General features: G+C 51.2%; 1 protein-coding gene across 1 annotated transcript in view; it reads right to left on the bottom strand.

Moving 5' to 3' along the window:
* Window positions 1-26,792, bottom strand: part of ASAP3 (ArfGAP with SH3 domain, ankyrin repeat and PH domain 3) — a 47,496-nt gene that overhangs the window by 11,020 nt on the left and 9,684 nt on the right. The window contains 7 exon segments of the mRNA XM_025855959.2: window positions 116-191; window positions 623-708; window positions 926-1,037; window positions 7,442-7,491; window positions 8,677-8,751; window positions 11,213-11,358; window positions 11,454-11,526. Coding sequence (XP_025711744.1) covers window positions 116-191; window positions 623-708; window positions 926-1,037; window positions 7,442-7,491; window positions 8,677-8,751; window positions 11,213-11,358; window positions 11,454-11,526 — 618 coding nt within the window.

The following is a 26,792-nucleotide window of genomic DNA, read 5'->3' as shown; positions in this document are numbered from 1 at the left end:
GCCGGACCCCACCGTCAGCCAGCAGACGGGCCAGGCGCACAGGCCAGAGCAAGACGAGCAGAAGCCCGGAAAGACAGGGGCTTGACAGTGGGCCCAAGGCTGAGGCCCAACTTACCGCATGTACAGAGGCTGCCAGCTTCTCGATGAAGGGGGACAGGCTCTGAGCAGCCTTCCAGCCATCTTGGAAAAAGCTAAGGGGTATCAGGCCAAACAAGGGATGAGGAAGATGAGAGAGAGAAGCAGGAAGTGTGGGAGAAGGTGCTCCAAGGATCACAGGGCAGCTGGGGGCAGTATTCTCTGTCAGGCAGGAGCCGGCTCTCTGGAGCCGAAGTTGTCTGGGTCCAGATCCCACTCACTAGCTGGGTGATGTTAATAAATCTGAGCCTCAGTTTTCTGAGAAAATGGGTTGCTGGGGATTGAGCAGGAGCCAATGTGTAAAGTACTTAGCGCTGATACCTGGTGAGCACCCACCAAAGAGGAGCCGTGGAAAGCACTACCAACAAGGCAGACACAGAGTCCTCGAGGGCCTGCTAGACCCTGGGGACGGGCCTTGTTTGGTGTAGCCTGAAGGGTTAAGGGGCACGGGTCACGGGGTGGGGGCGGGGACAGGGGCGAAACCTACTTGTGCTGCGCATGGAAGAACTTGATGAGGCTCTGCAGGAAATCAGGACCCTGCTTCATCTGGCTCTCCCCGGCTCTCAGCAGATACTGGGGAAGGAGCAGGGCCAGGCATGCAGTGTGAGCAGAACCTGAATCCTGGGGGCAAGGGGCTGCCATCCCCATCCCGGGCTAATCTTCTTGGCCATCACTGAACTTCAGTGATATCCCTCTTGGCCAGAACCTGTGACTGGGCCCCCCTGGGGGTTCAGGAGACGAAGACAGGAAGACACGTCCCACCCCACCCTCACCCCGGCAGCACCCTTACCTCACACATGTGCAGCTGGAAGACACGCCGCTCTCTCTGGGTGTCCTGGGCCACCTCCCCGGGGCTCCCTCCTGTCACCCTGGCCCGGTCTCTCTCCTTCTCCAGCCTGGCCCTAGGCCCCAAGGAAAGAGAGGCCTGAGCGACTCTCACTAGAGCCCCTTTTGCGTCCCACCGCCTCTCCACGCTCCTCTCTGCCACAAGCACACGAGAGAGGGGCCTCCTGTGTGGCAGGGCTGGGGTACAACGGTGAACAAGGTGGATTCGGGAATCCACAGGCTGGTGGGGGACAACGACGTGGATCATATCACAGCCATGATGAGAGCCATGGAAGGCTAAAAGGGGGATCCGACCTCGTCGGGCTGCTCAGGAAGTGCTGTTCGAGGTGAGATCTGAAGTCTGAGAAGCTGCCTGGAGGCAGCGAGGAGCATCAGACCACGTGACTGCTGGAGGCAGGAGGCACCAGGGCTCAGGAGTGGAGGTGGAGAGGAAGTGGTTTCTGGTGAGCTGCAGAGGGGCCAGATCACGCAGGGCCTAATTCAGATCATGTCAGGGTTCCCAAGAGCAATGGGAAGGAGTGGAAGGTTTTTATGCAGGGAAGTGGTGGGCTCAGATTAGGGCCAGGTGGGGTTTGGGGTGACCAGTACGACTTTGCTGGAAGGGATTTAGGGCCTCGTGGCTTAAAGGATCACAAAGTGCCTTCATACTTCTGAGCCCACAGAGCTTCCCACTTAAAGCTTAGAAAACCCTTGTTCTTTTCTTTGTAAGTGAGGACAGTGCCTCCCATGCTTGCAGCTAAGTGTAACCTGGGCCTTGCCCCCACAGATCTCAAGGGTTGGCTGTTTTCCCTCTTTGGGGATGGGTGGATCTGTGTGCAATTGATTTCCTGGAAATCCCACGCCCAGCAGACCACCCACTCTCAGCAGGAGAGTGTTTCCACATCTGGGGCTGGGCACATGTAACCACAGCTCCTTTGTCAAGGAGATGTCTTGCTTATCAGTTTTGCTTTCAAGTAGGTGCCAGACCTGAGCAAAGAAGACAGCTGTGGGATACATTACAAGCATCACTTCCCCTCTCCAAGCCTCTGTCTCCCTCGTCTGCAAGATGGGGATCCTTATCTGTACCCAAATGACAGAGGATGCAAAACTTAGCATACAGAAGACCCTACAGCTGTTATTATCACAGGCCCCCCTAGGCCTTAGTTTTTCCATTTGCAAACTGGGGAAGCAATGGCCTAGGCAGAGTTCATTCTGGCTTTAAAGTTCCAGGCCTCACTGAGGTCAGGCCTCCAGGACAGTGTTTATATGCAGAATCTGTCCCTGGAGACCCATAGAGCAGCTTCTCAACCATGGAACTACAGATACTTTGTCCAGACGATTCTTTGATGTGGAGGCTGTTCTGTGGATGTGGGATGTTTAGCAGCATCCCCAGCCTCAACCCACGAGGTGCCTGTAGCTTCTCCCAGTTGCGACAGCCAGAAATGTCTCCTGGGGGTGACGGTGGGGGTGCAAAATCACCCCTGACTGACAACCACTGCTCTAGAGTGCAGTTCTGTAGGTGTTCTAGAAAAATTTCTTAGGAGTGGCTCTTTTACATTTCCCTAAGGCTTTATGATATCCTGAGAGGGAGTCTGTAGCAGGGCAGTGGAGTAAGGGTGGGGAATGTCCCTATGACCCGGGCCTGGGTCATGACAGATGCTTTTTGGGGGATCTGAAGATGAGCAGCAGCCGAGAGAGGTGATGGCTGGGCCGGTAGGGTGTCAGCAGTGAGCCTGGCAGCTTGCTAAGGAGGGCAGGAGACAGAGCAGGCAAAGGGGGTGGGGGGCGGGGGGGGGGGGGGGGGGGATCTCCCATAGACCTCGCTACCACATCTTCCAATAGTGAAAAATGAAAAATAAGCTAAATGTCTATCAGTAGGAAGTAGTTAAATAAATTATGCTGCGGCTAACTATGGGAATACTATGCAACTGTTACAAAGGATGAGGAAGCACTATATGCACTAACATTGAGAGACATCTGCTCCAGAGTAAATGGACAAAAAGGAAGCCCAATAGGGTACAGTGGCTAGAAACGCATAGTCTGGATTTGAATGGCAGCTCTCTCACTTAACCTTTATAAATCTTTCTAAGCTTCAGTTCCTCCATTTCAAAACTGAGACAAATACCGTCTTGTACTCAGATGGTATGATGCATGGTACGGTCCCTGGCATATGGTAAGCCCTCAATAAATAGCAGGATTATGATGATGCTAATGATATTGATGGTTATGGTAATAACCACTGGTGATTCCTTTATTTAGATTCTATTCATTCATTTGAGAGAGAGAGCAAGCAAGCACAAGCAGGGGGAGCAGCCGAGGGAGAGGGAGAAGCAGGCTCCCCACTGAGCAGGGAGCCCAACTCAGGGCTCGGTCCCAGCACCCTGGGATCACGACCCGAGCCGAAGGCAGACGCTCAACTGACTGAGCCACCCAGGTGCCCCTGGATAATTTTTTTTTTTTTTTTAGCATAGGGTGCTTCCTTATTTACTTATTTAATTTTGGGGTGTGTGTGTGTGCAGGCTCTAGTGGAGATTAAAGGACAGAAGCTAGTTAGCTCAGGATGAAGACAAGCTACAGAGATTTACCCCACCAAGGCTGACCTAGTCATCTGAGATGACCTGCCACCTCAAACTACTAGCTGGGGAGTGCTTTTTATTCTCTCACACCCCTGGCCAGAAAAGAGCAAAACTCCTATTCCCTCAATGTCCTCAAAGGTTCACCAGTGGTTCATAAACATTTCAACTTCGGACATATTTTATTTCCTTTGAATGGAGTTGCCAGAAGAGGAGCAAAATGAACAGGGAGTGAGAAGCAGGGAAATGCTAGTTACTGAGGAGATTGAGAGGAACAGAGAAGGGGACTTTGGGCACAGTCTGGTATTCAGACAGGGACTGGGGGTCAGTGAGGAGGACGGTGGGGGAGGAAAGGAATCAAAACTAATCATGCACCTGCCAAACTGACACCTTGAACAGCCTCTCCTGTGATGCCTCCTCCCACCGCCCTCCCGTCCACCCAAACAAAACCACCTGTCTCTCCTGCCACCCCGGGGCTCATACTGTCCCTGTGGCACCACCACTTTGTATTTTCGTCACTTATCGACCCACCTCTCTTCTCGCTTACAAACCAGTGGGATCCACTAAGGCAGGGATTGTGGTGGTGTTTTTTCCCCTTACTTCTTACCTGTAAGTTGGGGATAATAACAGCCCCTTTCCCTGCCAAGGGGAGTCAATCTGATAATAGATCTAAAGAGCTTATCACAGTTCCTCGGACAGAGGAAGCTCTTAAGTAAGTATAAGTATCAGCTGCCATTATTACTAATTATTATTTTTAAGCACTAATATTATGCCGGGTGCTCCGCTAGACCCTTCACATACTAAAGTGATAACCCCGTGGGGCAGGAATCATTACCCCATTTTACAGTTGAGGAGCCTGAGGCTGAGACAAGTCACAAATTGCTCGGCTGTTAAGTGCTAGAGCTAGGATTTGAATCCAGGTCCGTCTGACGCTAGAGCCTTGGGGACAGCACTGGTAACCAACACAGTGCCTCAGATTTGCTTCATCCCTCCTGCCTTGCCTGGTCCCCCCAGCTCGTGACAGGCACAGTGTCTTTTTTTTTCAAAATGTATTTATTTAATTTTTAAATTTTAATTCCAGCATAGTTAACGTATGGTGTTCTATTAGTTTCAGGTGTACAGTATAGTGATTCGACAATTCTATACATTGCTCAGTGCTTGTCACAGTAAGTGATTTATTTATTTGAGGGGGGGCAGAGGGAGAGGGACCGAGAATCTCAAGCAGACCCCTGGCTGAGCGCGGAGCCCCATGCAGGGCTCCATCCCACGACCCTGAGATCATGACGGAGCCGAAACCAAGAGCCGGTCGCTTAACCGACTGAGCCACCCAGCTGCCCTGTAGGTGTACTTAATCCCCAGCACTATTTCACCCATCCCCCCACGGTGTCTTTTCTGACAGGTCACAGTCAGGGATCGTTTTACACAAGATGAAGCCGAGCCCCAGAGAAGGGACGTGACTGTCCCAGATCCTGAGCTGGTCAGGGGGAATGCTAGGGGCCGAGGCCTGGGCTCCCGCCTCTTGGCCCCTTGCTGTGCTATTCTGGTCTCGGTTCTGGCTCAGAAAGATGGCCAATAAAGACTTGGTGAACTGCAGTGCTAGACGCTTTATAGGCACTGTGCTTCTTGCATTTCCACGTCAACCCTGCGAGGTATCGGCCGGCCCCATGTTTCAGATGAGGAAACAGACCTGCATATGGAACAGCCTAGAAAAACCAGGCCCCTGCAGACAGATGCTATTCGGGGCCCTTCCAGCTGCTGCCCACCCTGGTGTGGGAAGAAGGAGGTGGAAATGCACAGTAGCTCAGGGCTCGCCCATATCTAGCTATACCTGAAGCCCTCACCAAAAGGCACGTACCACAGACAGCTGTGCCAGGACATGTAGCTCAGCCTGTGTGACGTGCACGGCAGGGGCCAGGAGTCCATGGAGCACAGACTCGGAGAGAGAGAGCCCCGGACTCAGAAGCCGTGGGTTCTAGTCCAGACCCTGTTGATAACTCACTGGAGAACCTTCACCGAGCCCCTCTCCCCATCAATTACAGAGTCTTTTCTTGAAACAAGACCTTACAGGCAAGATCACGATGGAACTCTGGTAAAAGCAGAACTGCATGGAGGAGGTTGGCTGGGGGGGGCGGGGCAGGGGGGAGTTATTCTTCCCATTTGATAGACGGTGCCCTGCGAGGCTGAGGGCTTGCTTAAGGTAACTCGGGAAGATGCAGGCCATGTGGTGACCCCACATCAAGTCCCAAAGACAAGGACTGCCTGCATGTGTGCACCCTTCCCTGGGCCTCTCCCACGCCCTTCACCCCAGGTCTACCTGCACAGCTGCAGTGTAGACGGGGATGCTGCTGGCATGGGGGGGTCCCAGCCTTCCTTCAGCCTTGGGAGGTCCCCATGGCCCTGGGGCTGGAGGAACAATAAAGCTCCAGGATCTACTTCTTAGAATGGATCCTACAAAAGTAATAATTATGGGTGGGAGCAAAGATTTAGTTCCAAGGACAGCTTCCCCAAGGACAGGGGAGACGAAATACGTCATGGATCATGCATATGTTTGCACCCATTTAAGTGACATTGTATAAGAATATGTAACAGTGTGGAAAGATGGTCAGGCTGTATTTTTAAGTAAACAAAACAATCCAAAACAGTATGATTATTATGTTTTCAGTTTTGCAAAAATATTTCTTTATATATAGAAAAATGACTAGAAAGGGGCGCCTGGGTGGCTCAGTCGGTTAAGCGTCTGCACTCAGCCTAGGTTGTGATCCTAGGGTCCTGGGATCGAGCCCTGGGTCTGGCTCCCTGCTCAGCGGGGAGCCAGCTTCTCCCTCTCCCTCTGCTGCTTCCCCTGCTTGTGCTCTCACTCTCTCTCTGTCAAGTAAATAAATAAAATCTTTAAAAAGAAAAAAAAAGAAAAATGACTAGAAAGATGTTACTACTTGAGGCTTGGAAATTAAGAATTTTCCTCTTGGTTTCAGTAGCTTCCCCTCCCCCCTCGTTTTTAAGTGATAAAACGACAGGGTGTGCCCCCATACTATGTAAAAATATTCAAACAACAGAGAAGTAGTGGCTAGTCCCCATGTGGCCCTAATCCTCTCCCAAGGATAATTAAAATTTTTTTCTTCTTTTGCTTCTCCTTATTTTCTAAGTTATTCACAATGGACAGATACTGCTTTCGCAAAATGCAAGCGAAAACAAAATTTTACAAACAGCCAACAGTGCTCTGAGGTATGGTAAGCCTGGCCGAGCCCTGGAAGAGTCCTGCAGACAGAGCCTGAGGAGTCCCCCTGCTCTGGGGAAATTGGGTTCTTCTGTCCCTATGATGTCCCCGTAGCTGGTGAGAGGTCCCGAGTATCGTGTGGTGAACCCAAGAGGCCCGGGTAGGACACTGACTCCTTCTCTCCTCTATGTCCACCAAAATGTTGAGAGATACCACCTGGTGTTGCAGAAAGATGATCAAGGAGCATGAATCCCAGTTCTACCTCTGCCTCGCTGTGTGGCCTTGGGCAAGTGACTTAACTCATCTGAGCCTCCAATTCCTTCTCTGACAATCGGGACGCGAACCCCTCCCAAACAGGGCTGGGTAGTCACAAGGATTAAGTGGCTGACACGCAGAGGTGTTCAGTAAATGGTAGCTGCCCACGTCCGGAACCACGGAGCAGATGGGCCTCTGAGAGCAGCATCTTGAGGTCCCTTCCCAACTGCTTCCCTTTGGTGGTCTCGCAGTCCAACCCCCGGACTTCCATCAGGCCTGGGCATAAATCACCCCCCGTAAAATGCCTCTAGAGAGTGAGATGCTGTGCGCTTTTGGGTGACATGTTCGGGTAGCACTGAAGTTCTCCCCAGTGTCTAGCCTCCTGCTGCAAGACCAGCATTACTGCCCTGGGGAAACCACCCTGACCGCAGCCACTTACATTTTGGCTTCATAGTCCTTCCACGCCTTCTCCAGCTGCTTTTTGGAATCCTGTGGTTTTAAAAAGAACAATTTGCCCAGAGGGGCGCTTGGGGTCTGGAATCCACAGTCCACTTTGCTACCTTTAAGGTGACCCTGCACTTTCGTGCTCACCTATGCTGCTCAGAGCCATGCTCCAACTAACCCCTACACCCCCAGAGCACTTACTGTAAACCTCACCCCCGCCGATAGACCCAACTGGCCCCGTTCTCAGGGCTGAGACGCTTCACCCACCTAACCTCCTCCCATAGTTGCTGAGAATCAGCTGGGTTTGGTGGGCATTGGCCCGAGGTGTGGGAAGATTTTTGGGGTCTGCCCTAAGTCCTCTCCCTCAGAAGATGGAGATCACCATAAGGATAAGGATGGGAAGATGAAGGTCAGACTCCTCCCCTAACTTTATCCCACCCCTTCCTCCTGCCTGGTACTAGATCATGCTCTCAACAGGAAGAGTACAGGTAGAGGGACGAGGGGACATATGCACAGAGAGGCTGAGAAGTCTACCCAAGGCCACACAGCAAGCCAGTGAGACCTGGCTGATCCTTGGCCTAGTTTGCCTAAGCCTCATCAGGCAGGACTGCTCACACCCTTCAGAATTGCCCTAGTCAGCCGTGGGGGGGGGGGGGGGGGTTGAAGCTGCATGGCTGGTTTGGGTGGTTCCCAGGCTGGTGACTGGCCTCAGGCAAGAGGGAAGCCTCTGGGGGGAGGACAGCTTCTCCCCAGGGCCTTCTGGGGCAGATTTCTCAGGGAGATTATTCTGTCACTTTCTTTGAGTTTTGCTCTGCCTAGAGACCGGAGCTGCCAGGTGCAGAGAGGAGCCAAGCCTGGGAGTTAGGAGCCCCAGATCCCACCCTGGCTCCTCCACCAACCAGCTGTATGAACTGTAAGCAGGTTCCCCAACTCCCTGAACCTCGGGTTTCCTCCGCTGCAGAACAGGGATGACAGTGCCCACGGAGCCCACCTCGTGGGCTATCTCACAAAGGGCTCAGGCAGATAGTAGGTCAGCCATCTTCGGCTGACGCCAGAGCCAGGTCTTCCCATCCTGAGGGTCCCTAATATGGAGTCAGCACTCCCACTGTGACAGCCCCACTTGACCTCCGGCTTCAGCCCAGCCCTGCCTCCCCTCTGGTCTCCTGCCCACCACTCTCTCGTTCCCTCCCACCACCTTTGGGCATCCCCACTCCCCAAATGGGAACTCACCTGTCGTCCGTCCCTCAGTTGCCCCTTCAGTAGACTGTCCAGGGGGAATGAGACGATGTTGTTCAGGTTTTGAACCTGGAAAGAGCAGAGACCCCCACACCCCACCCTGGGTGACCATCTGTCCAGCCCCAAGGGGCTAGGACACAGCATCAGGAGGCAACAGATGGCACTGGGGGAAGAGGAGGTGGGGGGGAACAGAGGTGAGAGCGGAGGGTAGCAGGGGTGGTGGAGTCGATCTCCCGTAAGAGCTGTTACCCCCCCCCCCCCCCAACTAACCAGCCTCATCACCTCCGAGCTCTCGGGACATCCACGGTCAGTCCCATCTCTGGCCCTTTGCCTCGAGCACCCTCACCTGTCCCCTCAGACCTCGATTCTGAAGTGCCCATCTGTCGTTTATATCCGGCTAGCTCCTTGTCTCCCCCTATCATGTGGGGAACCCTTCGGTGGTAGTATGGGGTGAACACAGGAGTCAGAGCTGACCAGAGTACCCCATCCTCGGGCTGTAGTGATTGGGTCAGGCACATGATTCAAGCCAGCCAATCAGGATCCTTCCTGGAACTTTCGGCCAAAGTCATGGGAGAAAGACTGTCTTTCTTCTGGCAATATTGTGAATCTGGGTCTGCTGGGCCATCTTGCCCACCGAGCAGACACAGAGAGAAACTATCTACGAGAAAGAGAAGAAGCCTAAAGCCAGTTGCATACCTGGATTTCCCATTACAAGGGCCAATGCATTCCTTGTTTAAAAAATCCTAGTTTGAAAAAAAAAAATCCTATTTTGAATTGAGTCTCTATCATTTGGCAGCCCCAACTGCCTGTCTGATATTCCAGCTCACCTTTCAAGGTACAGCTTGGGTCTCCCCTACTCTAGGAAGCCTTCCTGACTGCTCCTACCCATGACCTATGCTGATCTTCCCTTGTCATTTTTTTTTTAGATTTTATTTATTTATTTGAGAGAGAGAGCGCGCGTGTGTGCGCACAAGTGGGGGGAGGGGCAGAGGGACAAGCAGACTCCCCCGCTGAGCGTGGAGCCTGACTCGGGGCTCGGTCCCAGAACTCCGAGATCATGACCTGAGCCGAAGTCAGACACTCAACGGACTGAGCCACCCAGGCGCCCCATGACGCTCCCTTTTCTGAACTTTGGCAGCACCAGGCCTCTGACCCAACTTGCTGGGTCCTTGAGTTTGTGCCACACTGCTGGTCATGTTTGGTGTCGTCCCACATCTCAGTTCCTGCCTCGCCCGCTAGACTGTGGCTCTCTAAGGCACAGCCTGACTTTTTCCTGTGTCACCAGCCCCCAGTACAATGCCCAGTACAGAGGAGCCCCTCAGCAAACCCTAGTTTGACGGTTACAAGGGGAGGAGAGATAAAGACAAAAGCAATCACTAATTCAGTTGAACTCAAACACTAAAGACCTACACAAAGGACAGTGCAAGAGGCGGGGCTATGCAAAGAGATATAATAATGACAGATGCAATAGTAGCAAACACTTCCTGAGTGCTTACTCCGGCGTAGGCACTTAACTTGCGTAAGCCTCATTACAGCTCTGTGAGGTGGGTAACGTTATTAGCCCAATTTTAGAGATGGGGCCCAGGCAGATTGAGTGACGTGCCCAGAATCACACACCTAGAGAGCAGCAGAGCAGGGATTCAAGGTCTGCGTCTAAGTCCGAGGCCCGGGTGCTCAACCACCAAGCAAACTGCCTGGCAGAGGTGATGCAGCCGGGGACTGGGCAAGGGAGGGACTGGAGCCATGCAAGCCAGTCCACAAGCCACAGAGCCTGGAGAGAGCTGGGCTCTCCCGAGGGGCTCCAGCCAGGCTTGTGTTCAGATGCTGGAGCTAGACACCCTGGGTTCAAATCCAGCGATATGAGCTCGGGCAAGTTGCTTGACCTCATGCCCTAGTTTCCTAGCCCGTAAAGTGCGGACAATTAGTAAAACCAAACCCACAAAGCTATGCTCCAGGATTCGGTGGGTTAACCCACGTGAGGTACCGAGAACTGTGCCCATTTGTGGGAAGAGCTTGTATCTCAGGAAAAAAAAACCTCAGGCAAGAACCTAAGGACACTGGGCAGGTGCAGGAGCTAAGACGCTTGCTGAGGGGAGGTAGGTTCCAGGCTCTGAGGACACGGCAGATGCAGTTGGAAAAGCAGAGGACCAGGAGGGGTCAGGGGAGGTGGTGGCATGAAGACAGGAACCCCAGAGTCGGCCTTCCCTTCTTCCAAACTCCCTCCAGGGAGCCCTCTCTTTGTGGGGCTCTTCCCCTCTGTGAGCCTCCCTCTGCTGCTGGGTACTCACCAATGAAGAGAAAGAGGAGGGCAGAGCTGGAGGGAGAGCAGGAGAGAGAAGATGTGGGGTGGGGAGTCAGAGAAGAAGAAGAATGCAAATGGGAGGTCAGAACTGGAAAGGGATCTGGGTCGTTGGTCAAGGTCAAGGGAGACTAGAGGTCCAGGGCAACCCCGGACAGTCAGGTTCTTAAGCCCACTTGATTTACCCCGAGCCTAGGCTAAGGGCTGCCTGAGAAAGGAACAGGGCCTCACCAGGTTCTTGAAAAGTGCAGCCACCTCGCGGGTGAACACGGCCAAGTTCAGGAAGCCAGTGGACAGCTCGTGACTGTTTTGGGACAAGTGACTGTTGCCTAAGGACTCTACAGCCTCTCGGTACTGCTCCTCATTCTCCACGTGGCCTGTGGAGGTAGGAAAAGGCAGAGTCAGTTAGTTCCTCGCTGGGGCTGGGGAAGGGGCTGCTTGGCCAGGCTGGGCATCAAGCAGGCTCACTCACCAAGTCCGGAGCTGTGGATCGCCCGCACAGCCTTCTTTATTCTCTGCAAGATGGCCTGGTCTCCTTCCAGGATCTGGAAGCAAATGCAGACAGAGTTCAGGGATGCTCAGCTGGGAGGGGTGCCTGACTCCATGATCCCACCCTTCAGACACACATATAAAGTTTCTTCCCCCAAACATGAACAGACCACCCTCTTCCACCCAGACCACATAGGACACCATAGATCAGTCATACCACTCCAGGAAGACATACGGACTTTTCTCCCCACCTCCAATGCAGGCCAAGTAAATGTAGCGATTCCGAGGCATGTGGTGTAGTGGGGAATGCCAGACCTGGGTTTGAAGGCTGACTCTGGCACTAGTGTGTGTGTCGAGCTAGACAGATCTGTTAACTTCTCTGAGCCTTGGGTCCCTTATTTGCAAAATGGAGATGATACTATGGGCCCCTGGAGGTGCAGAGAGAAGTAGTGATCTGAAATATATACAAAAGTGCTTAGCAAAAGACCAGAGAGAACGCGGACATCTCTGTATTCTCAAAGACATATCTCAAAGATGGTAGAATGCTTGTTCATCAAATCCGGGGCTCAATAAGCCAAAGGGGCCACACTCAACCCCGACTGGAAAGAATTGTGGGGGCGGCATCAAGCAACCTCTGTGGATTGCAGAACAGACAGCAGGTGGTGGGGGAGGTCAGGAGATGTGATGGGGAGAAGCAGGACTCACGGGGCCGGGGGGACGGCGGGGGGGTTCAGCCGGGGATCAAAATCTCCTCTTTCAGTGGGGTGCAGAAGCTCCAACCTCATGGACCCCTTACGGAATGCTTAGTGAAGCTGGAAATTATAGAACGTTAGGGCTGAGAAAGGCTGACAGAGCCCCCAGTGAAGAGACTGAGGCCTAGAGAGAGCAGGGCTTGGCCCAGAGCCACTGCTGCAGCCACACACCCATCCCCCTGCCACAGCCCCACCTATTTTGTCCGGTGACTAAAAAGGGATCAGAGTTTATCTCCAAAGAGTTACCTTCAACGTGACAGGAGTTAGCAAACACATTCGGAAAGGATACGCACGGGAGGGCACGCACCGGGCAGACCTTGGGGGCAATGTGGAGTGTTCTCCGAAGCCTCGGGCAGGTGGGAAGCCTCAGGAGGGAGAGGGGTCTGGTTTTGAAGCTCAGCTCCAGCGCCCAGATGCTGTGTGACCCCCCCAGCAAGTTGCTTCCTGATTAGCTATCTGTACAATGGGCGGAAATAATGCCTCCCTCTCAGGGCTGTTATGAGGATTATATGTATGAGACGATGCACATAAAGGGCTTCGCCTGGTGCTAAGCCCAGAGTGTGTCCTCAAATAACAGTACATGCGATTATCAGCACCCGCTGCTGCTGCTAGAAGGAGCCATCAAATTCTGAGTCCTGTTCCTACAGGGACTAGAAAGCTAACATTCTCCTCCCTAAGTACAAATTTCTTGTTTGGGACATGGAGGCCCATCCCAGGGCTGAAGAAAAAATGTCAAGGAATTAGGGAGATGGAGGGGAGAGGAGGCCATATCTAAATGAGCTACAGAACTCAGACACTCTACCGGAGAAACAAAGACAAGGGGGAGAACTAGGGCATCACCAAAGTTCCCAAAGACCCAGACGAGGAAACGTGCATTCGTCAAAGCCCATGATCCTCACCTTGAGACTTGAAAGGGAAAGCTAAGACATGATTAATTTAAGGAGCTCTGACTTCACTCCAGTAGACAGTGCAGATCACAGATATGAATGAATTCCAAAGAGACCTAGAAAACCCCAGGAAGGGGGCTCCTGGGTGGCTCAGTGAGGTAAGCCTCTGACTCTTGATTTCGGCTCAGGTCATGCATGATCTCGGGGTCCTGGGATCGAGCCCTGAGTCGGGCTCCATGCTCAGCGCGGGGAGTCTGCTTCTCCTTCTCCCTCTGCCCCTCCCCACCCCGTGCACTCTCTCTCAAATAAATAAATAAAAATAAAATTTTTTTAAAGATTTTATTTATTTATTTGACAGAGAGAGACACAGCAAGAGAGGGAACACAAGCAGGGGGAGTGGGAGAGGGAGAAGCCGACTTCCTGCGGAGGAGGGAGCCCGATGCGGGGCTCGATCCCAGGACCCCGGGACCATGACCTGAGCCGATGGCAGAGGCTTAACAACTGAGCCACCCAGGCGCCCCCAAAATAAAATCTTTTTTAAAAAGAGAAAGCTCCCTAGAAGGCAGATCCATGTGCCTAACATACAGAAAATACCCAATATTTGTTTACCTAAATGAAGGACGTTTTGCAAAGTCCTGGGACATGGACCTGAGAAGTGTATGTTCATGCTCTACATACTTTTTGGGGAGTCTCCCCACCCCATGTAACCTACTCTTGGAAAAGTGCCCTCCTTCCCTCTAGAGGTGGGTCCTTTATTACCCTGTTTGTTCTAGCCAGAGTTGACTGGACCAGGATGGACACCTGAGCCAGGCTGGCCCAAACAGTTTCTCTCTCCAAGAAATTTGGAATCAGGCTCTGAAGTTGGCTAATTGATCTGAAGTACTTAAGCTGGGACCTCTTTCCCACCGTGCGCAAAGAGAAAAGAACAAAGCAGATGTATAAAAAGAAGCAAACGAGACCCATGCTGCCCCTGAAAAGCAGAAGAAAGAGGCTGCTCTGGTTTCTGGCGAATCTCCAGATCCCACACCCTGAGAGGCTCCTCCACACTTCCTGTCCTTGGGTCTTCATGAAATATCCCTGAATGCACCCAACAAATTCCCCTTCGTGCTTAAGCTGGTTTGAGAGGATCTCTCTTCCCTGCAGTGTGGCAGAGACTGCTGGTTGGCTCCCAGTGTCCATTCTCTCTTCTTCCTTAGTAATAAGAACACTGACTTTTCAGATGGCCACTCGGCCACTCACAGTACAGGCTACAATTCCCAGTTTACCTTGCAGCTAAATGTAGTCATATGACTAAGTGCTGACCTATGTCATATAATGGATATTTCATTTGTTAGCTTCCAGAAGTATTCTTAAAAGGAAGGGAGAGACTACACACCCATTAAAATGGCCAAAATCCAAAACACTGACAACACCAAATGCTGAGGAGGATGTGGAGCAACATGCACTCTCATGCGCTGCTGGTGGGAATGCAAAATGGTACAGCCACTTCGCTAGACAGCTTGGCAGTTTGTTACAAAACTAAACATACTCTTAACCATATGATCCAGCAACTGCACTCCTCGGTATTTACCCAAATGAACTGAAAACCTATTCCCACATGAAAACGTGCACATGGATGTTTAGAGCAGCTTTATTCATAACAGCTAAAACTTGGAAAGACAATGGAATATTATCTAGCACTAAAAAGAAGTGAGCTATCGAGTCACAAAATACATGAAGGAACCTTAAATGTATATTTATGAAGGGCACCTCACGGGCTCAGCTGGTGGAATATGTGACTCTTGATCTTGGGGTTGTGAGTTCGAGCCCCACGCTGGGTATAGAGGTTACTTAAAAATAAAATCTTTCAAAAAATGGATATTACTGTGTGAAAGAAGCAACCTGAAAAGGTTGTGTCTGATTCCAATTATGTGACATTCTGGAATAGGCTAAAGAATGGACACAATAAACAAGATTAGTGGTAGCCAGTGGGGGGAGGGATAAACAGGTGGGACATGAAGGATTTTTAGAGCCGTCAAACTATTCTGCATGATACTGACAGTGGATACGTGTCACTATGCACTGGTCAAAACTCATAACATGTACAACACCAAAATTGAACCCTAACATAACTGTGGATCTGGGGTCATAAGGATGTGTCGGTGTAGGTTCACTGATTCTAACAAATGTACCACTCTGGTGTGGGACAGTGATAATGAGGGAGGTTGTTTGTGGAGTGGGAGGTATGTGGGAACTCTGTACTTTTTTTTTTAAGATTTTATTTCCTTGAGAGAGAGAGTGAGAGAGAGAGAGAGCGCGCGCATGAGACGGGGGGGCGGGAGAAGAAGCAGACTCCCCACTGAGCAGGGAGCCCCACATGGGGCTCGATCCCAGGACCCTGGGATCATGGCCTGAGCCGGAGGCAGACACTTAACTGACTGAGTCACCAGGCGTCCCTCTCTGTACTTTCTACTCAATTTTGTTGTGCACTTAACAGTGCCCTAAAAAATGTGTTTTTAAGCAAAGGGGAGGGGCGCCTGGGCGGCCCAGTCTGGTAAGTGACCGACTCTTGATTTCTGCTCAGTTCACGATCTCAGGGTCGTGAGATCAAGTCCCATGTTGGGTTCCATTCTGAGTATGGAGCCTGCTTGATATCCTCACCCTCTCCCTCCGCTCCTCCCTTCAACCCGCACGCTCTCTCTCTCTGAAAAAAAAAAAAAAAAAGATAAAGGGGTTAAAAGGAAAGGGTACCCTCTGTCATACCTTTCTCCTGGCTAGAATGCATTTATGATGTCTAGAGCTCAGGCAGCCATCTTGGACCATGAGGTAGAAGCTACATATTGTGGATGGTGGAGCAACAAAGTAGTAGCTTTGTCCCCGGTAACTGCGGAGCCACCCTATCAGCCCTGGACCACTTATCTGCAGACTTCTTTTATATGGAAGAGAAATAAATGTCTATCTTCTATGAGCCATGTGATGCTGGGTACACTGTTACTTGTGACTGAAGCTAGCTCTAGCTGGCACACGCAGGCAGGTCACCCGATGACCAACAAACTGTCACTCAATGCCCTTGTCAGACATATATCAGGAAATGGCTTCCTGGCAAGATACCATTCCTGCCCCTACCAAAGTTCACACAGCTATTCATTCATTCATTCATTCATTCATTCATTCATTCAACTAGTTATCGAGTGCCTGCTATGCATTTGCACTCTGTGTAAAAGCCAGTCTCAGCCCTCCAGGGATATCACTATCTAAGGAGAGAAAGAGCCAAGTAAATTGATCCCTGCAATGTGATTTGGGCTATAATGGAGGGTGGACAAGGCAGCCGTGAGCCCAGGGGAAGCGGAACCGCGTCTGCTTAGGAGGAACAGGGAAAGCTGTAAGTTCTGATGCCTGACCGTGGGCGTGGGACAGGCAGGAAAGAGACTAAGACTGCACTGTGAGGTGGTGTGCGGAGTGCGTGGTATAAACGGTAGGATTGCCAGAGGAGGGAGGCTTGCTCTGGGAAGAATGGGAAAGGAGAGGAACATGGTCCATACGTTCCTTCCTTCATTCGTTCGTTCATTCATTCATGCATGCATTCATTCGTTCATTCCAACAAGGATCTACTTGTGCCTATTTTAGCCAGGCATGGCCCCTTCCTTCAAGAGGCTCCCAGGCATATAAACACGGAAGTGCCCGAAGTGGCACAAAGAGGGGAGAATTCTAATCAGCCTTTTCTCAAGAAAATATCTGAACATTCACACTGGGGTATAAATGACTAATAGTATCTATCTACCCTTTGTGATATAATGCAGCAAAGACTTAAGCTAAAGAAATACAGTTTTAAGGAGAAAATGCTGATCATAGTCTGGGGATGGGAAGGTATCTGGGGAAAGGCACCTGGTTTCCAGAACTCCTGCCACCATAGCACGAGGAGTCACAAGCTGAGATTCTAGCCCTAGTCTCCTCAAAACTACCTCCCTGGGCGATATTAGCACAGCAGTTCTCCAAATCTCCTCTTCTTTAAAATAGGAGGGAAATAATAGAATGTGGGGAGAAAATCCATTCTCCACTTACCCTCAGAGTTACTGGTGAAGCTTACATGAGATCGCAGTCATGGCAGCACGTGCCAAGGCTTGAGGCATTTGGAAAATATGAGTATGAATCTTGCTGTGGTTTGCTTTCTGCCTCTCTATGAGATCAGCCCTCATTCCCCATGTCTGAGATTGGATAGATGAAAAAAATAAATTAGTCTCTGGATTCAGATGGGTCTATTTAATCCTCAAAGTGGGGTCTCTGAACCAGCAGCGTCAGCATCACCTGGGACCTTGTTAGAAATGCAATTCTTCAGCTGAATCAGGAAATCCAGGGGTGGGGCCCAGCAATTTGGTTTAACAAGCCCTCCCGGTGACTCTGATATATGCTAAAGTTTGGGGATCACTGGCTAATTCTACCGTTGAGACGCAATAAATCATCACAGCCAAACATATGGGGCTGGCCCCAAACTACCTGGTTTTGAATCCAGCTCCCTTAGGTACTTGCTGTGTGACTTCTCTGTGCCTCAACGTCCCCATTCCTGAAATTAGGATGATAATAGTTTCTACTACAAAGGGTTGTTGGGGAGATGAAATGACTTCACCTAGGTAAAGTGCTTAGAACACTATTATTATTTGATAGCTAATAATGTTACCTATTCCAAAACTAAACTGAATTTGGCTAGGAATTTCTCAACCTTCCTGGAGCTAATTAAAGATCCTCTCCCCACCCTGCAAGGATCCAGCTCAGCAAAAGGCGTGAACGACAGGTGCCGAGGGGCCCCTGGGCAGTCACACAGAACCTCTGCCACAGGGCAGACAAGATGGTACATGTGAACACCTGTGCTGCACCAGCCATGTTGCTTGTCACCCTTCCAGCCAGCCTCTGAGGAAGGCATCACCTCTGGCATTTTAGAGATGAAGCTGCTGGGGAAAGGAACGTGTCCAGGGACGGTCAGGTCGCATAATGCCGAAGAGTGGCAGGACTGTAACTGAAACCCAGGTCTGGCCACATCCAGGGCTGATGTTCTTTCCCTACCACCAAGCTGCCCCACAGACATTCAGAGACATGGCTTCTTTGTTTTTTTGCTTTGTTTTGTTTTTAAGATTTTATTTATTTGAGAGAGAGAGAGAGAGAGAGAGCGCACACAAGCAGGGGGGGAGGGAGTAGAGGGAGAGGGAGAAGCAGGCTTCCCGCTGAGCAGGGAGCCCGATGTGGGGCTTGATCCCAGGATCCTGGGATTATGACCTGAGCCGAAGGCAGACGCTTAACCGACTGAGCCACCCAGGCGCCCGACGTGGCTTCTTTGATCCGGGGACTGGCTCTGCGTCTGAATCTGAACCCTAACTCAAGCACCTCTACCATATCCCCTCACCATCCTTCAAACAGGGGTGGGGCAGGTAGAGACCTGTGCCAAAACAATAGGGTTGACAGCCGTGCCCCAACCACAAACACTCCACAGGCTAGCCTACTGAAGAGAACATAGATTGCACAAGTTGGACCAGAGGAGGATTCCCAGGCCTGAGAGGTAGAATTTAGGGAGACAGAAACAAATTTCAGCTCAGAGGAAGAAGTTCCTAAGGAAGAGTAATCGACCCTTGGAGAGAGTGAGCTCCCCACCACTTGAAGTATTCAAGGACTTCAGGTAGTAGAGCACGATTCAAGCACTGGAATTGGGATTAGTAGTGATGGCCATTTAGAGCTCTCTCAAATCTCAGAGTCAATGGCTCCATGCAGGAGCCTGGGCAGGCATCGGGCAGAGGCAGGGGAGACACAAGACCGTCAGGGATATGCCTAAACTTGGAAAACCAACCGGAGTCCTTTGGGTAGCCTTGCCTGGCTGGCCCTAGACAAAGCCTGAATGCCTGCTGGTGGCGCTGCCCTTTGTGCCCCTACCTTCCCCGGCGTGCCCCCCGCCCCCAGTGCTCTGGCTCTGATTTGTGTTTTCTGCAGGCAAAGACTACAGATGGCTGCACTAGGGCCATGCCCAGCTGCCCTGCTTGGAAAGGCCTTCTGCATGCCCCCCTCCTGGGTTAGGATTCATCAATAGGACCCATTCTTCATTCCTGTGATTTCCCAGAGCCAGCTGTGGTAACCATGGCGACTCAGCCAAGGGAGCAGAGCAGCGAAAGCTAAGGCCTTGGGAGCTGCTGATTAAATTTCACCATTAGACATTCACTCCTTTGGACTATTATAACATGGGGCATAGGCGCCACTTTTGTGGCATCATTAATCATCATTCTGCTAAGACTACTCTGCAGGTAGCCTCTATCAATTAAACTAGAGTTGGCACAGGAAATGAAAAACCATTTTCTATCTTTGCTTTGGACCATGATGTTGTCCCCCAAAGGACTAAATCATGGAATATTAGAGATAATCTAACATTACCTCCTCATCCTATGGACGGCAGAACAAAGGCTCGGATGAGTTTCTTGCCCCAGGTCTCATTGGAAATGCAAACAAACTAAGGAAGGAATACAAACCAACACTTTTACGGGGCTTTACAGTTTGTAAAGCAGCTTCACATCCATCCTGTAAGACTCACAGCACCCCAACAAGGCAGTTGTTGCTTTTCTTCCCATCTGGCTGAAGCGTCAGTGAGGCCCAGGGAGGTGAAGGAAGTTGCCTGACCTCACACAGCCACAAAGTAGCAGAGATGCACCTGGGACCCAAACCTTGAGACTCTAACCCCCTGTTCATTTCTAGTCTGTGGACCCCAGACCCTGGACATCCACAGAGTTAATCCCCAGGCCCTATGAAGAGACACTTACAGGAAGCACTAGAGACCAATAAAAAAAAGCCTCACAGGTTAGCATGACCACATTCCAACCTGTATGCAGCTGTTATGATCAATAAGACACAAAAGTCTTTAAAAGCATTCTCGAATTCATGGCGGAGCGCCTGGGTGGGTCAGTTGGTTAAGCATCTGCCTTCGGCTCAGGTCATGATCCCAGGGTCCTGGGATTGAGTCCCACGTCAGGCTCCCTGTTCCTCGGGGAGCCTGCTTTTCCCTCTCCCTGCTCATGCTTTCTCTTTCATTCTCTCTCTCTCAGATAAATAAATAATTTTTCAAAAAAGCATTCTTGAATTCATGGTAACTTTTTGTCCTTTTCCAAATTTCTCAAGCAATACTAAAAGTATGACTTCGTGGGAAGGTCAGTGAAGCTCTGACATTAAAAAGGGGTCCCCTTGGGGCGCCTGGGTGGCTCAGTCGTTAAGCATCTGCCTTCGCCTCAGGTCATGATCCCAGGGTCCTGGGATCGAGCCCCGCATCAGGGTCCCTGCTCTGTGGGAAGCCTGCTTCTCCCTCTCCCACTCCCCCTGCTTGTGTTCCCTCTCTCACTGTGTCTCTCTCTGTCAAATAAATAAATAAAATCTTTAAAAAAAAGGGGTCCCCCCGTGAGGGGACAGAATCTTGGCTCCTTTGAGCTTTCATATCCACAAAGAAGATTAAATTATATGTACTACATATTAAATGTGAAAATTAAAATACCATATTTTAACGAGTAAGCCAAGTTACACCTAAAACATTTAATGAAATGATATATAAAATGAAAAAAAAAAAACCCACAAAACAACAACAAACCAACCCCATACAAAAAACTCCCAGGGCTTCTAATTTCTACATCCGACTATTAATGTACGGGAAATGCAGATGGAGAAATTCGTGAAGCCATGCCTGGGGAATGCGGCAGTGAGCACAGACCATGTGAAACTACAGAAAAAAACCACTGGTTTCTTTAACAAGGGGACCACAAAAAACGAAACAAAAAACGACGGAGGAGAAATCATAAGAGGCTCCAAACACACACTGACAAATGGCAATGCATGGACCTTACTTTGCTTTTTAAAACATTTTAGGGAATTTAAGCAGATTTTTGGCATTTGCTTCAAAATAAGATGAGAGTCAGGGAAGCAGGTGGGGATGTGGCCAGGGCAGGACTGGGTCACATGTAAATGGAGGTTGTTTATCATTTTGTTCTGTCTCTGTGACAATTCCGAATTCTCCATAAAGTCAGAAAAAAGGGCTAATAGATGAAAAAATAAGATTGGGGAAATATTAATAGTTGTTGAAGCTGGGCGAGTCTACTTTTGAGTATGTTTGAAAATTTCTACAGTAAAGAGTTAATACAAGAAGACAAGGGGTCCTTCCTTCCTTCCCTTTTTAAAGGAGGCTCAATACCCAGTGTGGAGCCCAATGTGGGGCCCGAGCACGTAACTCTGAGACCAAGACCTGAGCTGAGATCAAGAGTCGGACACTCAACTGATTGAGCCGCCCAGGCGCCCTGACAAGGGATTCTTATATTCAGAAAGGTAGGGAACCACTGAAACTAAGTTACTGAAACTAGCCCTTGACACCTTAGTATGTGGGACTGATTCTTGTCAATGGATAGCTGTCTGGGTATACCTTTCGACAAGGGGAATGGGATGGAAGACTGGGTTTGGAGAAGTTGGCCTGAGGGAGCCAGGGGCCTGGGGCGCGGGGCCAACGGAGGGCAAGGATCAGGTGGAAGGGTCTTTGAGGAGCAGGCAGGAAGGGGTAATGGCTGAGGCAGCTTCCACGCTCCGTGGCCTGGTTACAAAAGGGCACATAGTGGAAAGAGCACAGGATGTGGAGGCAGGTCTATTCCAGACCCAGTTTCTCACTCACTCCAAGACCCCGAGCAAGGGTCTCTCAGCCATAGGCTCTCTACCTGCAAAATGGGAATGACAGTCACCGCTGCTCCAGTCACCCCTCCCCCACTGAGAATCAAATCATATAAAGACTGAGGAAATTTGTAGCCCATGCAAACTTGAGCTGTCCTGTTCACGTCAGGCTCTAAAGTTTGCTTTTTCTCGTCCACCTGCTCAACCACCAGATCCAGAGAAAGGCAGGGAGCCCCACTGGGCCCTTCCTGGGTGGCCAGCAAGGAAGGGAAAGGGTGGGACTGAGAAGAATTTCCAGCATCCCACCTCCAGGGCAGTCCCAGCTCAACTCCACACCCTTAATGGTGTCTGCTTGGGAAGCTCCAATCTGCAAACCTGCCCGTCTCCACCCAGCGGGACAGAGGGAGGAACGGGGGGTAAGGTCCCTAACGAGTCACTGGCGCATAGTAACGAGCTCATTCACACATACCGAGCGCCTAGCTGTCCCCAAGGCCCTGCATGGGTGCTGGGGAGAGAGGGATGTCGGCTCGGGTCCTGCCCTCAAGGTGCCCGGTGTGGGAGATAGGACATGATCTCGAGTAACTGAGGAGGCCCTTGGGGAGCCCAGAGGAGGAGAGAAGCCTGTGTGGGGACACAAAGAGTACCCACCCCACGCTGAGATGAAGGGATGCTTCTCCAGGGCCTTGAAAAACAAGGAGACACTGACGGAGCGAAGTGAGACAGGGGAAGACGGCTTTAAGAGAGGAGAGGTGCTTGGCCAAGTCCCTGGGTAGGAACGCTTCCCACATTTGGAGACCAGCCAGGAGCTTCCCGGAGCAGCACTTACCAGGGCCAAGGGGGATGCGGTGAACAGTGAGGCCTCAGGGCCGAGAAGGGCCCAGAATGACCCACTGGAAGACCAAGCTCACAGTGAGAGCTGAGCAGATGCTTTTATGAAGTCATCTCTATCCCCAACGTGGGGCTCCAACTCACAACCCCAGGATCAAGAGTCGCGTGCTCTACCACATGTGACATACTTTGTCCCATTTCATGTAATCCTGTCAATAACCCCAGGAGGTTTTACAGATGAGGAAACTGAGGCCCAGGGAAGTTTTGGTATTTGCCCAGGCTCGTACAACTAGTAAGTGGTGGAACTTAGACTTACACCCAGGGTGTCGGACTCCGGAGTCCATACTTTTAACCAAACTCCTAGGTTTTACCCTACAGGTGAAGGGGAGCACCCACAGGGCTCTGGACAAGACAGGAGTGATGTGGCAAATTCTTATGGTAGAAAGATCAGCTCTAGGGCTTGGCCGCAGACCCGTGTCCAAGCGGGAGAAAGGGGTGCAGACTCATCCTCCAGGCACGACAGGGTGATGGGGAACACAGCCCAGCCCAACCCAAAGCCGATCACACAACAGGAAGGACTTGGATTCTAAGGTCCCAGAGTGAGTCTACTTACTAACATGAATCCAGCCACCCCCCTTCTCACTGAGTGATCACTTTGGGGCAGTTTATGTTTACCTCATTTGTTCTTCCCAACGGCCCTGCGAGGTAGGTATTATCCTTCCCATTTTACAGATGAGGAAACCAAGGCTGGGGTAGATTAGGCACCTGGCTCAAGGTCACGTAGGCAGCTCCAGGAAGGGTAGAGTCCTTAATTTCCAGAGCCTTCTCTCACTATCATGCTACAGCAAACCATGAGGTAAATCCCACCTGGCTGAGCCTGTTATCTCTGTGAGCACTACTGTGAAGATTAAATTAGGCCATATTTTTTCTTTCTTTCTTTTTTTTTTAAGATTTATTTATTTATTTATTTGGCAGAGAGAGAGAGAGAGAGAGAGAGAGAGAGAGCACAAGCAGGGAGAGCTGTGGAGAGATAGGGAGAAGCAGACTCCCCGCTGAGAAAGGAGCCCGACGTGGGGCTTGACCCCAGGGCCCTGGGATCATGACCTGAGCTGAAGGCAGACGCTTAACCCACTGAGCCATCCAGGTGCCCCTAGGCCATATTTTTTTCCAATAGTGGATGTCAGGCATCTTGAGAGGTAATGCAGAAACATTTTGAGGGAAGGGAAAGGGGCTGAATTTAGGCCTGCCTCTGCCACTAGCCCCTCTGTGTCCCTCTGAGCACATTCCCTCCTCTTGTGCCTCAGTTTCTCCATCTGTAACCTGAGAGTTGATGGACATGAGTGCTAAATCCCTTTCCAGGTCAATGTTCTGGGACTCGGAGTCCTGTTCATCGTACCCTGCAAGGCTGCTCCAACCTCAGGCACCAGCGAGAGCATGTCTCCAAATGGTTTTCATCTGGACGGGCAAGGCCCCCGCCCCCCAGGACCCGAGAGTCCAGGCTGCGGCAGTCAGAAGGCGATGCCAGAGAGCAGGGCAGGGCTCTTTGCAGCTCTCCTCTGCATCCTCCATGTGGAGGGTCCTAGCCTTGGCTGCCCGCGGCCCCTGCACTAGCTAAACGACAGAGCCTGGGAGCCAGGACCTGGGCCCAGCTCTACTCCTGCCCCTGCTGTGACCTTGTTCAGTCTCCTTCCCTCCCGGACTGACTCCTTGGCTCCCATCTGGAGTCTGGAACGCAGCGGTTGGGCGGGATGCGGAAGGCTCCTGCCAGCTCGGACATTTATTATTTCAGGGTCCCTCAGCCTCTTGCTGTTTTCCTTCCTGCACTGCTGGAGCCTGTGACTGGCCGTGGGCCCCCTCAGTTGGGCCCCTGCAGATGTCTCCCCAGCCAGGGAAGCTGCTCGGCCTCACCAGCTGCCCCTTGCAGGGTGGTGGGAAGCAGGGAGGAAGAGGGGTTGCAGGAAGGGAGCCGCACCCTCAACGTAAGCTGAGGCCTCTGCAAACCCCAAGTTTCCTGGCTGGGATTTTTCTCGGGAGACTGCTAGGCAGTGATGAGCTAAGAGAGCAAGAACTCTGCCGGACCGATCACCTTAGATTCCCGTCTGACTCCTGGCCCCAAGCCCTGAATTCCACCCAGCTCTGCAGACAGCCTGGCCTGCCCTCCCTGGATAGAGGAGCCAAGTGTCCCCTGCTTCCCATTCTCTAGTTCCTTTATTGGCCTGGATGAATCCCCTCCCTGCGCCCAACTGGATACCAATCACTGATCCCATAAACCCCAGTCCTACCCAGCTCTGCAATTTCCTCAACATGCCAGGCTCTTGCCAGCCGCCAAGCCTTTGCTCATGCTGTTCCTGCTGCCTGGACAGTCCCTCCCCCATCCCACCTTGTAGACACTTAGTCTTCCCAGACTCTGCTTAGGTCACCACCTCCCTACCTCAAAAGAACTGGCCCCTCCGGAACCCATCCCTCCTGCCTTTATGCTTCCCTGTGCCCACGTCAGCCTTTTATTGGGGCATTCGTGGCCTTTTTGTACCACACATGTCTGACCTCCCTCTGGGGCTGAAGACCCAAAGGGCAGGGATCGGCTCATTTGCCTTTGCATCCACAACACCCAGCGCAGGGCCCAGCACGTGAGTAGCCACAAACATCTGTGGAATGAATAACTGAGTGAATGAATGGATGAATATTTGCAAGGCCCTATGCGAACACAGAAAAAGCAGCAAGGGCTCAGGACTCCAGCTTTCACATCACACTGTTTTGAGGTCCAAATTCTCTTCCCGATAGTCTTAGCTGGGTGACCTGGAGCAAGTGACTTAGTTTCTCAGAGCCTCTATTTCTCCGTCTGTCAAGTGGGATAATAACAGCATCTATCTCACAGGACTGAATGCAGTCAGGCATTTCAGCCCGTAGCCCAGTGCCCTGCGTATAGGGAGGGGGGCAGGCTAGCTCTCCTGCCCAGCGAACATCTTCTCTGTACTCCCAGGCCCTGAGACCCACACCCCAGGCTGCCAGGGGAATCACCTGGAGCACTTCAAAAAGTAAGGATGCCGGAGCCTCACTTGAGACCTGTTAAATCAGAGTCAGGCGTGACCCACGGAGTGAGAGGTCAAGCACTCCCAAGGGCTTTGAACTGCCAAGTCCAAATCCTGGCTTTGCCACTTAATGCTAGTAGAGTTGCCAGACATAGCAAATATAAACAGAGGACGTGCAGCTATATTTGAATTTCAGATCATCAATGAATCATTTTTCAGGATAAATATGTCCCAGATATTGCGTGGGCATCCTGGATGTTATCTGGTGACGCTGTTTACTAAGCTGTGCGTCTCTCCACGCTTACAGCACTGCCTGCTTGTTTGCTGTTCATATTTTTATTGCTTTTAAAGCAACCCAGATGACATGGCAGAACCTTGCAAACATTGACGCTAACCGAGAGAAGCCAGACCCAAAAGGCCACACATTGGAGGATTCCACTGACATGAAATATTCAGAATAGGCCAATCCAGAGGGACAGAGAGTGGCCAGGGGCTGGGGGAACGGGCAGTGGGGAGTGACTACTAAGGAGCACAGCATTTCTTTTTGGGGTGAGGACATGTTCTGGAGTAAGAGGTGGTGTCTGTACAGTACCGTGAATAAAGACCACGGACCTGCATGCTTTAAAATGGTTAAAATGGTGAATTTTATCTTAGTTTTAAGAAATCTACCTAAAAGCAACCCAGGGGACTATAACGTGTAGTCGGGACTGAGACTCATGGAGGCTCTCAATAAACGTTTGATGAAGAAATGAACGGTTGAGAGGCAGCAAAGAGCAGAGCTGAGGGAAGAACCTGCCTTGTCCAGAACGGGGCTCAGCTCTTCACTCCTGGACACCCGCAGGGGACACAAGAGTCCTCTTTTGGCTCTGGTGCCAGGATGGCCCAGACAATTTTAGCGCTCACTTGTAGTGGCTTCCTCCCTGTTGCAATGACCTCGTTTTGCTGTGTGACTCCTGATCTCTTTAGCTATCCCATGTGCATGTGCAACTGTGTTTTTAGTAAAAGGAACTTTTATTTTTTTTTTTAAGAATTTTTTAATTTATTCATGGGGCGCCTGAGTGGCTCAGTTGGTTAAGCGACTGTCTTCGGCTCGGGTCATGATCCTGGAGTCCCGGGATCGAGCCCCACATCAGGATCCCTGCTCGGCAGGGAGTCTGCTTCTCCCTCTGACCCTCTTCCC

Source organism: Callorhinus ursinus, unplaced genomic scaffold (genome assembly GCF_003265705.2).
Source record: "Callorhinus ursinus isolate GAN/ISIS: 27379988/994484 unplaced genomic scaffold, GSC_fseal_2.0 scaffold18, whole genome shotgun sequence".
Taxonomy (NCBI): Eukaryota; Metazoa; Chordata; class Mammalia; order Carnivora; family Otariidae; genus Callorhinus; species Callorhinus ursinus.
Note: the sequence above shows the minus strand (reverse complement) of the source record. Positions and strands in the feature narration are given on the sequence as shown.